We start from the raw sequence: 14,461 nt of genomic DNA on the forward strand, positions 1-14,461 counted from the left end.
AATTTGTCTGAGCTGACTAAGACTGGTTTTGTCTTCAGGTCACTGGCAACCCACAGAACAGGTACTAACCTCCTGGCTTTACAAAAGAAAGAACTGGTTTCAAGTACAGCAGAAGAGTTCTTTGTTCCTTTAATAAAGTCCTCAAAGCGAACTGGTATGCTTCTACTCTTTATTTATGTGCATTTTCAATTTAGTCACTAAAAAAAAAAAAAAACCTCCATTGTTCATCTTGCTCAAGTGCCAGGGAGGTGGACAGTTATTTAGGGGACTTCTGTCCACTTAAGGAAGTATGGTCTTTGCTGTCCACATCCATTACAGGGAGGAGACGCTGGTTCTCAGGCCATGCTGTTCATTGTGCACCACTTCCATGTCTCCTGGGTCTCATCTGGCCCCATGAGCATTCCCTGCAGCCCAGACACATAGTCCTGTACTTATGTGTTTCTTCCACCCCGAGTACATGAAATCAAGTGAGGTCTGTATGGTGTGCTTTGTTCTGTTTTGTAGGCTGCCAGTAAGGATGTTCTGCATGCACGTGTGGCGTGAAATACAGTTTGGTGTCTGTACAGACTAGAGGAAGCAAAGCCTGGCACAGCCTTGTTCCTACGTCTTGTAAGGAAGAGCTCTTGGAGGGAGCTGTGCCTTAACTCTAAGGAGCACTTTCCTGAAGGAACGATACCCACAGCTGCACCCAGCCCTTTCCCTGGTGTGAAGGAGGCAAATAAGGTGATCAGTCTGGAGGACATGCCGTTAGAGCAAGACAAGGGCCTCAGATATTTGCTGCCTAGAGGTACCTATTTTCTGTCATTTCCTAAAGATGAAGAGGTTCAACAAAGATCTGCCACCAAAATAATCAGGAAACCAGATTTAGAAGCAAGGAGAAGTTGCATCAGAACTGAAGGAGGGTGAAGCTTGTTGAGACTTGGCTGTGCCATGGAGGGATGAAGCCCTCTGCTTGTTGCTTTCTGTCTCGGTTTCCACATGTAGAAAATGCCATTGTGATATGCACCAGGGTTTGTAAAGTGCTTGTAGGTCATTTGAAAGGCATTGCTAGGTAGGGTCTTCTTATGGTGATGTATTGCAGGAGAGAACCTGGTGTGATATTCATTTCAGGAAACTTTACACTGCTAAGAAAGAAAGGTCGCATTCCTGCAAATATGTCATCATCAGGTGTTTGCCCTCCCCACCCCTGTCCCCTTCCAAAGTCCACTTACAAAAACTCTTCTTAGATGGAAAAGTGTTGCCTGAAGATGATCACCCTTCTCTTCAAGCCTGCCTTGAGGGCATCTTTCATCATCTGGTTCCTCAGGCTGAAAAGAAAGGGACTTATCAAAGGAGCTACCACTGTGTTGAGAAGGGCCACTGCCTTGTTGTAGGAAATGTGGTGACTTGAAGGCCGGACATACATGAATATGCAGCTGCCGTAGCCCAAGATGACAAAGGTGAAGTGAGAGGAGCATGTAGAGAATGCCTTGTGCCGTGAGGAAGCTGATGGCAACCTCAGTATGGTGTTAATGATGTAAAGGTAGGGCACTGCTGTCATGCCCAGGGAGCCAAGTAGGATGATGGATGAGGCCATGAAGGTGATCAGCTCAACAATCTCTGTTTGTGCCCAGGACAACTTGATCAAAAGCACACTGTCGCAGAAGTGGTCAATACGATTGGTATTGCAGAAGGGCATTCTGGCAACCAGGACAGTAGAGACAATGGTGGCCAGGAAGCCTGCAGCCCACGAGCCCAAGAGTAGCTGAAGGCAAAGCTGACCGTTCATGAGCATGGGGTACTGCAGAGGGTGGCATATGGCCACATAGCAGTCATAGGACATGACAGCCAGAAGGACAAACTCGATGTAGCCCAGAAGGGAGTAGAAGTAGCCCTGAGTTAAGCAGCCTGGGAAGGAAATGGCTTTGCTGCCCATCAGCAAGTTTCCTATGGCTTTGGGTATGATGGATGTAGCGATGAAGATGTCCAAGCAGGAGAGGTTACAGAGGAAAAAGTACATGGGCCTGCAGAGGTCTCTTCCAGGCAGAACGAGGGCAATGATCAGCAAGTTTCCCACTAAGATCACCAGGTACAAAGCCAGGAGAGGGATTGCCATTAAGCACTGCTGATGGTGGCGGGAGGGGAAGCCCAAGAGAAGGAACTCTGTGACAGTTGTGTGGTTCAACATTTCTACATCGGAGCTGCAGTGAGCAAGGGCAGATGGTCAGTGGAGGAAACAATGCTTGAGTAGGTTACAAGAAGATGAGACAGAACGAAAGAATGTAGAAGGATGAGAAAAGGCATTCACGGAGACATTCACGCAAAAGCTGGAAGGAAAACAGAAGAGAGGAGAGAAGAATCAACCTAGAGCAAGAAGGCCCCATTTTATGCGCTAGGAGCAAACGTAGTACGGGGGTTAGAGCAGGGATCCACTATAAACACGATGCAAGTTATTGTATTTGAGCTCTTTACCCAACAGTCCCTTTACAGGCAGTGGGGAAAAAACAGACGTTTCTCAACCAGTTTTATTCTAATCTATTTAAAGGTATCTTTTAGGATGAGCTATAATGCATTCTAGTGCAAGATAAAACAGCTCAGCCAAGTGCCTTTAACCTTTTGATTAGGACAGAAGCAGAGAGAAGGTGGCATGAAGATGGTGACAAATGAGGGGGCATGTGGGAAGGAAAGGTAAGAAGGCGAGTGAGAGAAGAGGAAAGTTTTATTCCCTGGGAAAGGTTTGGTTTTCAGGGAAAGTCAGAGCCAAAGAGGGAGAAGACAAACGTCACGTGTTTAAAACTAGTCCATTTTCAGGACTGTCTTTCCATCCAAGCTTGAACTTTGTCGGGTAGAACAGAAAGCTTTATAAACAGATTCCTCCTCTGTCACTGACAACTTTCCTGCTGAAAAACAGTTTTGATAAACCTTTCTGGCTGTCGGAGGGAAAAAGAAAAGAAGATTTGAAAAGCAGCAGAGAAGAGGGGAATAAACAAAGGAAAAACCTAAGAGCATAACAAGATTTAAAAAGATGGGGGGGTAGGGAGGCGGAGAAGGGAAATTCATTCAGTTGGGGGATAAAAAATACCTTGTAAAGCAAACAAATGAAGAAACCAAATAAACTAATGAGAGACTGAGCCTTCTCTCTCCTGTGGTGTTTGGGGTTTTGTTTCTTTTTCTGTTTTTCTTTTCTTTCCTGTGGAATGAAGCCTGGTTTGGTAAGGAGTTCATCCTTACCAAGTCAAGAATTTATTATCTGAGGGCTTGGAAAGTTTGAATTCTTGGTGCAGTGCTTCTTTCCAAACAGCCTTCCCCTATGCGGGCCATCTCCTTCCTGTCCTGCTGGTTTTGCTCACAAAACCTACACAAGCCTGAAAACCTCAGACCCATCGGGCTCTGTGCAGCTTAGCTGAGATGGGCCAACAAGCCCACATCAAAGGAAGGGGCAGAGATCCTGACACAGGTCTCGCTTCCCGAGAAATATCACAGGGAAAGGAGGAATGTCAAAGGAGGGTAGCAGGTAAGAAGGCAGGCAGGCCAGGAATTTAAGAAACAGCCAAATCAATGAAAATCGAGGTGAAATGTGACAAACCACTGACATGAATCTATGATGTGCTGGGAGCATTAGCGGGGGGAAAGAGAAGCCCAGCAGACTTTGTGTGAAGCACCATCTCCTTTCTTCCCACAACCCCTAAAGAACAGTCTATGGGGGCTCCTTTCAAGGCTCCTGTAAAGCCTTTGTGGGTCAGCTGGGAATGCCATTTGTGCTGAGGCACTTCCTCCAGGCTGAAGGAGTCTCCGATTTTTCTTCCCCTTTTGTGGAGAACATTTCTAAGGCCTTCAGTACGTTCCCTGAGGAGTCATGGCCTTGGGTGCTAAAGGGTTCCTCAGCAGAGCAGCTCTGAGAGGGTGAGGGGAGATTAATGACAATGATAGCTGGTAGCTAGGTGACCTAATCCCTGCAGAAGTCGAGACCCATTCTGAAAAGTATTCTGTGAGGGAGAAGCACCAAATCTTAAAAGGTGCTGCCAAGAGATGTTTAACGGTGAAAGCAGCTTCTGTGGAGTGACTTCCATGCTACCCGCCTTGTCTTTATAATGTTGGACACCTAAAGGATAGGTGGTTTTTAGTGTCAGAGTAATCTCCTTAGTTTTCCTGGGGTTTGCCAATGAAGCTGAGGACACAGTTCAACTTATTGCAGAAATGGATTTCTAAAGGTAGAGGAGAGGAGTCGATTCCTCTTCTGCCCTTGCAAGGGGAGCCCTGACTGACCAATCGACACCTGGCCTCTTCATTGCAGACCTCTGGGAGATTTGCAGAGATCATTCCTTGCTGTCTAGGGGCCACCTGACTGTCTCCTTCCAGTCCAGAAGGAAGCCGATGTCCTGAGGGTTTGGTGCTAAAACTGGCAACATTGTGAAGGCCTCTCTGCCCATCGTAGTGCATCTGAAATAGGACAAGGTATCTCTCTTTGGGTGGAATTGTTCCTCTAAAGCTGAGAGAGAGGAATCTCATTCTTCAAGGCTTTGGGAGTCTCCTTCTTGATGGTATTGAAGAAGACTTTCCTTCTCCCTGAGTACAGATAGCCTCTTACTCCCCCTTTCTCCACAGCGCTCATGAAAACAAGACCTCCTTTGCACTCCGTGTCGGCAGGCCAGCCCCATCCTCTGGCGCTGTCTGGCAGAGCACAAGCCTCTGCCCGTGGATTTCTTCCTGATCTCCCGACTTCACAGTGGACTGGATGACCCTGCACTTGTCTAAGCTGGGCCCCAGATCACTTCTCCTTTCAACCCATTTCTTCATTTCCCAGTGCAGGCAGGGGGTGTAGAGCAGGGGCTGATAGAACCCACTCTCCCTCCATTTCATATATACAGTTTATGTTGCTGTAGGCATGATAGTCAAGAGAAGGTTTAAAGGGAAATTGGAAGGAGGCCACTGCAGTGGCTCTGCAGATCGGTAGAAGAGATGTTTCCCAAATTATCAAAGAATCATAGAATCGTTGAAGCTGGAAAAGACCCTTTAAGGGTCTTTAAAGTCCAACCGTTAACCTAGCGCTGCCAAGTCCACCACTAAACCATGTCCCTAAGCACCATGTCTACCTGTCTCTTAAGTACCTCCAGGGATGGGGACTCAACCACTTCCCTGGGCAGCCTGTGCCAGTGCCTGACTACCAATTCGGAGAACTAATTTTTCCTTTGCTCCAATCTAAACCTCCCCTGGTGTACCTTGAGGCCTTTTTCTCTTGTCCTATCGCTTGTTACTTGGGAGAAGAGACTGACCCCCACCTTCCTACAGCCTCCTGCCAGGTAGCTGTACAGAGCGAGAAGGTCTCCCCTCAGCCTCCTTTTCTTCAGGCTAAAAAACCCCAGTTCCCTCAGCCGTAAGACCTGTTCTCTAGACCCTTCACCAGCCTTGTTGCCCTACTCTGGACATGCCCCAGCACCTCAATGTCTTGCTTGTAGTGAGGCGCCCAAAACTGAACACAGGATTTGAGGTGCAGCCTCACCAGCGCCGAGTACAGGGGGATGAGCACTTCCCTGATCCTGCTGGCCACACTATTCCTGATACAAGCCAGGATGCTATCGGCCTTTTTGGCCACCTGGGCACTCGGCCAGCTCACATTCAGCTGGCTGTTGACCAACACCCCCAGGTCCTTTTCCTCTGGGCAGCTCTCCAACCACTCCTCCCCCAGCCTGTAGCGTTGCATGGGGTTGTTGTGACCTAAGTGCAGGACCCGGCACTGAGCCTTTTGAATCTCATACAGCTGGCCTCAGCCCATCGATCCAGTCTGTCCAGGTCCCTCTGTAGGGCCTTCGTACCCTCCAGCAGAACAGAACTTCTTCCCAACTTGGTGTTGCCTGCCAACTGACTGAGAGTGCACTCGATCGCCTCATCCAGATTGTTGGTAAAGGTATTAAACAGAATTGGCCCCAGGGCTGAGCCCTGGGGAACACCACTTGTGTCCAGCCCCCAACTGGATTGAACTCTATTCACCATCACTCTTCGGGCCTGGCCGTCCGGACAGTTTTTTACCCAGCAGAGAGTAAGTGTGTCCAAGCCGTGAGCAGACAGTTTCTCCAGAAGAATTCTGTGGGAAACAGAGTCAAATGGTGTCAAACACGCAGTTGTGCTGCAGAGCCCTGGCATTTCGCATAGCACTACAGGCCTCTATTTGGCCGTTGAGTAGCTGCCCTGAATTAGGTTAGGCAACGTAGGGATGTCCATGGGCGTTGTGCCGTTACAGTCCATGGTGATCTAGTATATGCAGCTGATGGAGAAGATGGCTGATGGCTACGGCAATGGCTACATCTGCCCCCCCTGACTACCTCAATAGGCTGCCCTGAACATAAGGAGTAGGGAAAAGTTCAGATGTCCTAAATGTGGGCATCTGCTGTTGGCCAAAGGAAGTCCCCTCTAAGCTCAAAGATGATGCCTCCAGATACTGCCCTCTCTGTGAACCGCTGCATTACAGCTTGTAGTTACCTGCACATATCTTGGACCACCTCTGACACCTCAGATGTCACCAGGTGTTTGAGTCTGAACAGTTCACTCCTTCCCTCCATCCCCAGCAATTACCACAGGAGCTGAGACAAGAAGCTCCCAGGCACCAGGTTCCTATTTTGTGTCCACCTGAACAGAGGCAAGAGGAATCCCACCTCCTGTGGGTTTGTGGCAGCCGTAGGTGACAGCTGAGTGCCCTTCCAGCCCCAGGACTACAAACAAAGGATGAGAAGCCTCAATTGACTCAGCTGAATCCCTTCCCTCAGCAGGGGTAAAGGAGCTCTGTCACTGTCCAGGTTTCCTGTCCCATACCAGAAGTAAGGAAAGGTGATTCTCGTGCCCATTTCTGGGCATTCTCTCTCTGATAGGAGAAACAGCTCTGCTGGAAAGAAGTATCTCTCCAGAGGTGAACACAAGTTAGTACTTCAGTCTGTTTCACAGCAGGTTTCCCAGGAGCCCAGGGACACCTGGAGGGAGCCCAGAGGGGAAAGACAAAGTGGTGCCTTGGGCTGGGCCTCTGCTACTGAGCTGGGCTGGGCTCCTGGGACGGAGGCAGCTCATGGTAAGTGGGCAGCACTTCAGAGAGACAGCTCTGCCCAGGAGCAGAGCTTCTCTGCAAAGCGTGGCAGGGCTGAGGGCACTGCCTGCAGGCACCGAGGGGTGAGGAGATAAGTAACAGAGATGTTAAAGGCAGTCTGGCATGGGAGGACAGGTGAGAGCTCACTGCGGAAGAGTTCTTCACAGCCCTTGACACGGTAAGTCTCTGGCTGCAGGGCGATGCAGATGGGCTCCTGGAAGTGTCTCTGAGACCTGGCACATGCCACAGTGGATCGGACCTGTCAGGATGGCTCTCCTAGCTTTCTGGTGTGAAGGAGGAGGACATGCTCCGGAGCAGAGCTTTCCTGCTGCACCATCAGAGGGACAGGACATCACGACTCTCCTGGAGATGGCTGTAGGGGTGTGAAGCCAGGCATGCAGGCAGGGTGTCCAGGGCTGTTCTGGGCAGTGTCCCTTGTGCCCCAGGGGGCTGTGTGCCGGGGCAGGGACTCTGCTGCCTGCCAGGGTCAGTGTCCAGCCTGCCTGGGGTGCTCCCCCTGGGACTGTGGGAAGCTGTGGGTGGAAGGAGAAGGCCCAGCAGGGCAGGGCAGGGTGCTGCATGGGTCAGGGTTGCTCAGACAGGACATGATGGCTGCCTTCTCCCGGCAGCAGGGATATTATTCCAGGTGTGCATCTGGGGTGCCCAGGGCTGTCCTCCTGAGCAGGGTCCCTGCACCCCATGGCACTGTGTCCTGGGGCAGGGACTCTGCCGCCTGCCAGGGTCAGCACTCAGCCAGAGCAAGGAGCTCCCCATGGTTCTGCAGGGAGAAGCTGTGGGTGGAAAGAGTGACCCCCAGCAAGGCAGGGTCCTTCTGCTGTTGAAACGCTGCAGCATGGGTCAGGGCTGTTCAGACTTGTACATCACCCAGAGGACATTTGCAGAGGGTCATTTTAAAGATGGATGTCAAAGTAGGAGATGAACTGAAGGGGAAGGAGTCTGTGCTCTGGGTTTTCTCCTCAGTGCCATGCTGCCGGGACGTGCCTGCAGGGCAGAGCTGAGCACACAGCAGGTGGGATGGAGTCTGTGAGCATGGAGAGGGAGGAGATGTGGGGACAGAGAAAGGGGTCGTGCTCCAGGCAGCAGAGCCATGGGCAGGAAGGAAGAGAGACCTGCTCCCAGACATGCTGTGGGAGGAGGGATTCAGGCATCTCCCTGCCATCCCCTGCAGTGCAGGTGCTTTCCCTGGAGCAACCCCCTGGTCTCCTCACTCACACAGCAGAGCCTCTGCCCTTAATGGCATGCAGACTTGGCCATGAGTTGCCCTACCCAGCAGCCTGACCAGCAAAGAGGAGAAAAACTCAAGTGTGTGACAGAGTGTCCCTCTCGTGCCTCCCTTGGCAGGGCTCCTTTGGCATGTTCTCCTCTTCTCCCTAACGCCCTTGTTCTCACTGTTACACTCACTGGTGTGGGGGGTGAGGATTCAAGTGCAGCTCAGACACCAACTCTGTGTGTGCTGTCATGCACATATGGCCTTGGGGAAAAAGCATCCAGCTCACACCCTGTTCGCCTGTGGGGCTCTGGGTACTGCAGTGTGTGTGGCTGGCAGGGATCTCACCATCCCTTCAGGACATAACAAATTCAGGACAGTTGACTCTGTCCTTGGGAGGTCCTGCTGGGCTGCAGGCTGCCCTCCCGTGGGGCACAGCTCTCCCAGGGCATCTCTGTGTTTTGCAGGAGCCCCCTGGAGAAGACACCTTGGTGCTAAGGCCATTGAAATGCTGGTGGGTGGCTGCATGCAGGCAGCTGTAATCAGCCCTCTGTGTCCCTGGTTGGGAGGGCAGAGCTGAGATCCTCCTCGGGTGCGATGAGATGGGGTGAGGGGTTTGGAGATCTGCACTGGGAAACTGGATTCCTCTGCTCCCAGCAGTGGCCTCTTTCTTTTGGGGGGAACACCCGAGTGCGATAGTCCTCCAGGTGGAAGAGCTGCCAGCACAGGGCAGCTGAGAGCAGGGCTGATGGACAGAGCGGCTGTCCTCACTCTGCACTAAGGGACAGTCCCTGTGCCCAATCTCAGCACCCACAAGGTTTCCCTTGCAGTGCAGCAGAAATGCCAGGCATTGCTGCATTCAAACCACTCCTCAGCTGTGCTGGGGCAACTAGAGCAGAAGACAAAAAAATCCCCATAGCTCTGCTCTGCAGTCAGGTGAATTGGGAGTGACAATGCTGAAAAGCTCTTTGATATCACGAGTGGATTTAATCTGAGATCACCCGTGTTCCTGTTTACCTATTGCTGTAGGGCAGGACTGAGTCCTGCAGAGTCCCCAGCAGAGCCTCCTTCTCCCTGGGGCACCCTCAGCCAGCACAAACCAGAGCTCACCAAAGCTCTTCCTGAAAAGTGAAAGGCAGTTTGGGGGGGTTCTATGATAACTTGGGTAGAATTTTCTCGAAGCAGTCAGCCCTAACTTCTCCTTTCCTTTACCTCCTTGAAGAGATCCCCATGCACAGAGGGACAAAATGTCCAATGACAGCTCCATCACCCAGTTCCTCCTCCTGGCATTCACAGACACACGGGAGCTGCAGCTCTTGCACTTCTGGCTCTTCCTGGGCATCTACCTGGCTGCCCTCCTGGGCAATGGCCTCATCATCACAGTCATAGCCTGCGACCACCGCCTCCACACCCCCATGTACTTCTTCCTCCTCAACCTCTCCCTCCTCGACCTGGGTTGCATCTCCACCACTCTCCCCAAAGCCATGGCCAATTCCCTCTGGGACTCCAGGGCCATTCCGTACTATGGTTGCACTGCACAAGTCTTTCTGTTTCTCTTTTTTATTGCAGCTGAGTTGTATCTTCTCACTGTCATGGCCTATGACCGCTACGTTGCCATCTGCAAACCCCTGCACTACAGGACCCTCCTGGGCAGCAGAGCTTGTGTCCACATGGCAGCAGCTGCCTGGGGCAGTGGATTCTTCTATTCTCTCCTTCACACTGCCAATACATTTTCCCTCCCCCTCTGCCAAGGCAATGCTGTGGACCAGTTCTTCTGTGAAATCCCCCACATCCTCAAGCTCTCCTGCTCAGATGCCTACCTCAGGGAGGTTGCGCTTATTGTGGTTAGTGTCTTTGTGCACTGTGGGTGTTTTGTTTTCATTGTGCTGTCCTATGTGCAGATCTTCAGGGCTGTGCTGAGGATCCCTTCACAGCAGGGACAACACAAAGCCTTTTCCACGTGCCTCCCTCACCTGGCCGTGGTCTCCCTGTTTATCAGCACTGCCATGTTTGCCTACCTGAAGCCCCCCTCCATCTCCTCTCCATCCCTGGATCTGGTGGTGGCAGTGCTGTACTCAGTGGTGCCTCCAGCAGTGAACCCCCTCATCTACAGCATGAGGAACCAGGAGCTCAAGGATGCCTTGTGGAAACTGATCCAATGGGTGCTGTTTCACTGACAATAACCTGCCTCCCCTCCTCTGCATGTTTCCCCGAGTTTATCTTAGGCCACAAGTTTCCTTTTTTTATCCTGTGATAATTCTACTTAGGGATAGTTTTCTGGTTTTATACTCCTGTGGAAGTTTGATCCTGTTGTGTCTGACCCTTGCACAACACTATGTCAGATGTGGCCCATCAAATTGTAGCTCTTCAATAAAAGGGCACCTCCTGGGTGCAGTGCCTGAAGGCTGGGCTCTTCTTCCAAAGTTCATTCCAAGAAAATGTCCAAGGAATTGGTCTTTTAAAGTTTCTGCTCTCCTTTTGTTCTCAGTGGTTTTGGGGTTAAGCGCATGGTAACACTGGGTTCCACTGAACCAAGTGTTCTGATTTAAAGGAGCTCTTCTTGGTGTCCACTGGCAGGGGAGATGGTCCATGAGCTCCCCATTCTTTCCTCAGTTTGCTTCATGTATGACAGGACTGATGGCATGTACCAGACTCTCTGGAAATTAATTTGGAGGGGTCAGAAGAGGATGGGGACTCACCACATAACTGATGTGGGATTGGAATGAATGGAAATGCAGAAGATGGAACACCCTCAAAGGTGAAGTCCCCCAAAAGTAAAGCACTAAATTGACATATCCACGAACACGGACTCTGCAGTGCCATGGGAGTAAGAGGGGACTCAGCAGGCACAGGGAAGGAAGAGGGGAGAGCTGCAGGAGCTGCCTGAGAACCCCCAGGGCCAGGATGCTGGTGCTGTCCTGGGGAGTGGGGCTGGTGGGAGCAGAAGTGGGGGCAAATTCAGTCAGGCTTGGGAATCAGATACAAGATGAATTGAGGAGAGCCAGAGAGTGCCTAGCCTCTGTTTCCTCATGCCCTTGTGGCCAGCACCAGCCGTGGGGCTGATGGGGAGCCTGAACCCTGCTGTCTGCCCCCCAGCAGCTGCTGTGGCCTTCAGAGGGGCTGGGGCTGTGGGGTGAGTGCCCAGAGCTCTACAGCAGCCTGCGCTGGGCAGTGCCATGGAGCCAGCCCAGGCTGGGCTGCTCTGCTGGGCTGGGCTGGGCTGGGGAGAGGGCAGGGGAGGTGGGGAGAGGTGGGGAGGGGCTGGACTGGGCTGGAAAGAGCCCGGGAGAGAGAAACGCCAGTGTAGAGCTAAGGTGTGTGAGTGTGCAGGGCAGGGGCAGCCAGCACTCCCAGTGCGGAGCCAGGCGTCATGGTGAAGGAAGCAAGGCATCAAAGGTGTAGAAGAGAGGGTCCTGGTCTGTGCCATGTTTCCAGGACACCCTGGGGAAACTGCCCCAGGAAATTTGTCCCAGACCAGTCCCACCCACTGGCCATTTCCATCTCTGGCCATACACCCCAGCCCTGAGGAGGGACCTTTGCTGCATGGTCACCCCCATCATCCTGTGGGGCTTAGTGATACCCACCTCCACTGCCATTAGTAATCAAAAGGAAAAGAGTTTCCTCCTGACACTCATTATACACCAAGTCCCACAGCTCTTGCCGCAGCTGGACTCTCAGCCAAGCCTCTTCTCAGACACCTCCAGCTCAATCAGGTGCTTGTCTCAACCAGTTCTGAAAATCTCCATTGACTGAGATCTCCCCAGCTGGCCTGGGTCCTGGCTCTGGTGTTTGGCTCTGAGGGATTTCTGATAAACCCAGCTCTCTCAGCCTCTCCTTCTCCATTATGTGATCCAGGCCCCAGCCATCCTTCCGGCCTCTGCAGGACTTGCTTCAGTCTGTCAGGATCTTCCTTGTGCTGCTGAGCCCCAGGTTGGACACAGCAGTCCTGCTGTGCTGGTCCTGTAGTGGGTTAGCCTTGGCCAGCAGCCAGACACCCACCCAGCTGCTCACTCACACCCCCAGCTCAAAAGGACAAAGGCAGAAGATAAGGTGGACTAGCTCATGCGTCAAGATAAAGACAGGGAGATCACTTACTCATTACTGTCATGGGCAAAGAAGAGCTGACCTGGGGAAGATCAATTGAATTTATTGCCAATTAAAAGAGATTTGGACAGAGAGAAAGCATAGCAAAAATATTCAAGACCATTTCCCCACCCCACTCCTTCTTCCCAGGCTCAAATTACTCCATTGCTCCCAATTCTTCTACCCACCCCAACCCCAAGAGGAGCTGGGGGGATGGTGAATGGGGGTTACGGTCAGCACAGAACATCTCTGCCACTCCTTCCTCCTCACACTTCTCCCCTGCTCCAGTGTGGGTCCTCTCCACAGGATCCCACTGTGTTTGCCGTCAAGGCTATGTGTTGTTCATTTCTTTCCGTCTTACTTTTCTCCTTCACACTCACAGAATGACAGAGATGTTGAGATTGGAAGGGACCTCTGCAGTTCATCAAGTGCAACTCCCCAGCTGAGACACGGTCAGCTAGAGCAGGTTGCTCAGGACCTTGTCTAGGTGGGTTTGGAATACCTCCATGGATGGAGGCTCCTCAGCCTCTCTGGGCAACCTGTTCCAGTGTTTGACCACCCTGACAGTGAAAAAGTGTTTTCTTGAGTTCAGATGGAATGTCATGTGTTTTTATCTGTGTCCATCACCGCTTGTCTTGTCAGTGGGAACTACTGAGAAGAGTTTGGCTCCCTTGTCTTCATTCCTTCCGATCATATATTTATGCACATTCGTAATATCCCCCAAGCAATTTTTTCTCTTGGAAAATTAGTGAAAAAAAATATACTTTTTCTAATGTTTCTCTGGAGCGCTCCATACAGGAAAGATATGGTCCTGTTGGAGTGGGTCTAGGGAGGGCCACAAAAATGATCAGAGGGATGGAACACCTCTGCTGTGAGGAAAGGCTGAGAGAGTTGGGGTTGTTCAGCCTGGGGAAGAGAAGGCTCTGGGAAGGCCTTATTGGTGCCTTTCAGTAATTAAAGGGGGCTTAGAAGCAAGATGGGGACAGACTTTTTAGCAGGGCCTGTAGTGATAGGACAAGGGGTAATGGTTTCAAACTAAAAGAGGGGAGATTTAGATTAGATATAAGGAAGAACTTTTTTATGATGAGGGTGGTGAAACACTGGCACAGGTTGCCCAGAGAGGTGGTAGGTGCCCCATGCCTGGAACCATTCAAGGTCAGGTTGGACGGGGCTCTGAGCAACCTGATCTAATTGAAGATGGCCCTGCTCACTGCAGGGGGGGTTGGATTAGATGACCTTTAGAGGTCCCTTCCAACCCAAACCATTCTATGATTCCATGATTCTTTCTGTGATTCTATGATAAGTAAGTACGGTGCTGGGATATCTTAGGTGATTGAGGAGCATTAGCTTTGAAAGCAGCTGGATGTGTTGCTTGGGGATTCACAGATTTGGCAAATGCCCACAAAACCACAGCTTTGTGTTAGAAGCAAAAGGCAGGGAGCACAAAAAGACATTTGTAAAGCCTGGGAGATCCTGGGTTCAGAGTAAGGTGGGGCGTCTGGGGGGTGGCCAAAGTCTGCAGGAGAACTGCTGCAGGCATGGGGCAGCATGGGAGAGCCCGTGCTGGGGATGACTGAGGGCCTTAGTGGGGCTGGGACTTGCCCAACACAACCAAGGCCTCTCTCCTCTGAGCTATGAATATTGTCACTGCCACCAAGAGCCGCGAGGGGACACCATTTCCTTACAGCCCCATGGCCTTGGTGCCTCCTCATCCCCCCCTAGAGTCCAGGCAGTCCTAGGGTTGTCCTGCACTCATCATCGCACACCCCCACATCACACTGCTCCATCAAGAGCCCTGAGCAATGCATGAGGAAAAGGATCTCCCTTCCCAGGGATGAGAGCTTGCCCATCCTTCTGGATGGAACCCATCAAGGGCTGACGTGGCAGCAGAGCCACCTGCACGTTGCCTTTGTCACCTGGAACCACTGCTGACCTCTTGCCAGTTTAAGGCAGCCCCCAGGGAGGGGTACCTCCACCCCTGCTTCCCTTCATGGCTTCATCTGTGATGGCCCTCAGGGCGCCCACTGACACCCTCAGAGTCCTGGAGATTTTAATCACATTTTAAAGGCTTCTTCAGGGGCTTGTTCAATCTCCTTTCA

At 51.6% G+C, this 14,461-nt stretch overlaps 2 protein-coding genes across 2 annotated transcripts; one reads left to right on the forward strand and one right to left on the reverse strand.

Moving 5' to 3' along the window:
* Positions 1–1,222: 1,222 nt before the first annotated feature.
* LOC309603563 (olfactory receptor 6M1-like) lies at positions 1,223–2,167 on the reverse strand (the record flags this gene model as incomplete). The annotated part of the gene is made up of 1 exon (XM_082338380.1): positions 1,223–2,167. The coding sequence occupies one exon, from the start codon at positions 2,165–2,167 to the stop codon at positions 1,223–1,225; it is 945 nt and encodes a 314-aa protein (XP_082194506.1).
* A 7,359-nt stretch (positions 2,168–9,526) lies between these two features.
* Positions 9,527–10,456, forward strand: LOC309603553 (olfactory receptor 14C36-like; the record flags this gene model as incomplete). The annotated part of the gene is made up of 1 exon (XM_082338373.1): positions 9,527–10,456. One exon carries the CDS (start codon positions 9,527–9,529, stop codon positions 10,454–10,456), a length of 930 nt encoding a protein of 309 aa, XP_082194499.1.
* Between the last annotated feature and the right edge of the window lie 4,005 nt (positions 10,457–14,461).

This window comes from Platalea leucorodia (assembly GCF_965183815.1).
Source record: "Platalea leucorodia genome assembly, contig: HAP1_HAP1_SCAFFOLD_127, whole genome shotgun sequence".
Classification (NCBI taxonomy): domain Eukaryota; kingdom Metazoa; phylum Chordata; class Aves; order Pelecaniformes; family Threskiornithidae; genus Platalea; species Platalea leucorodia.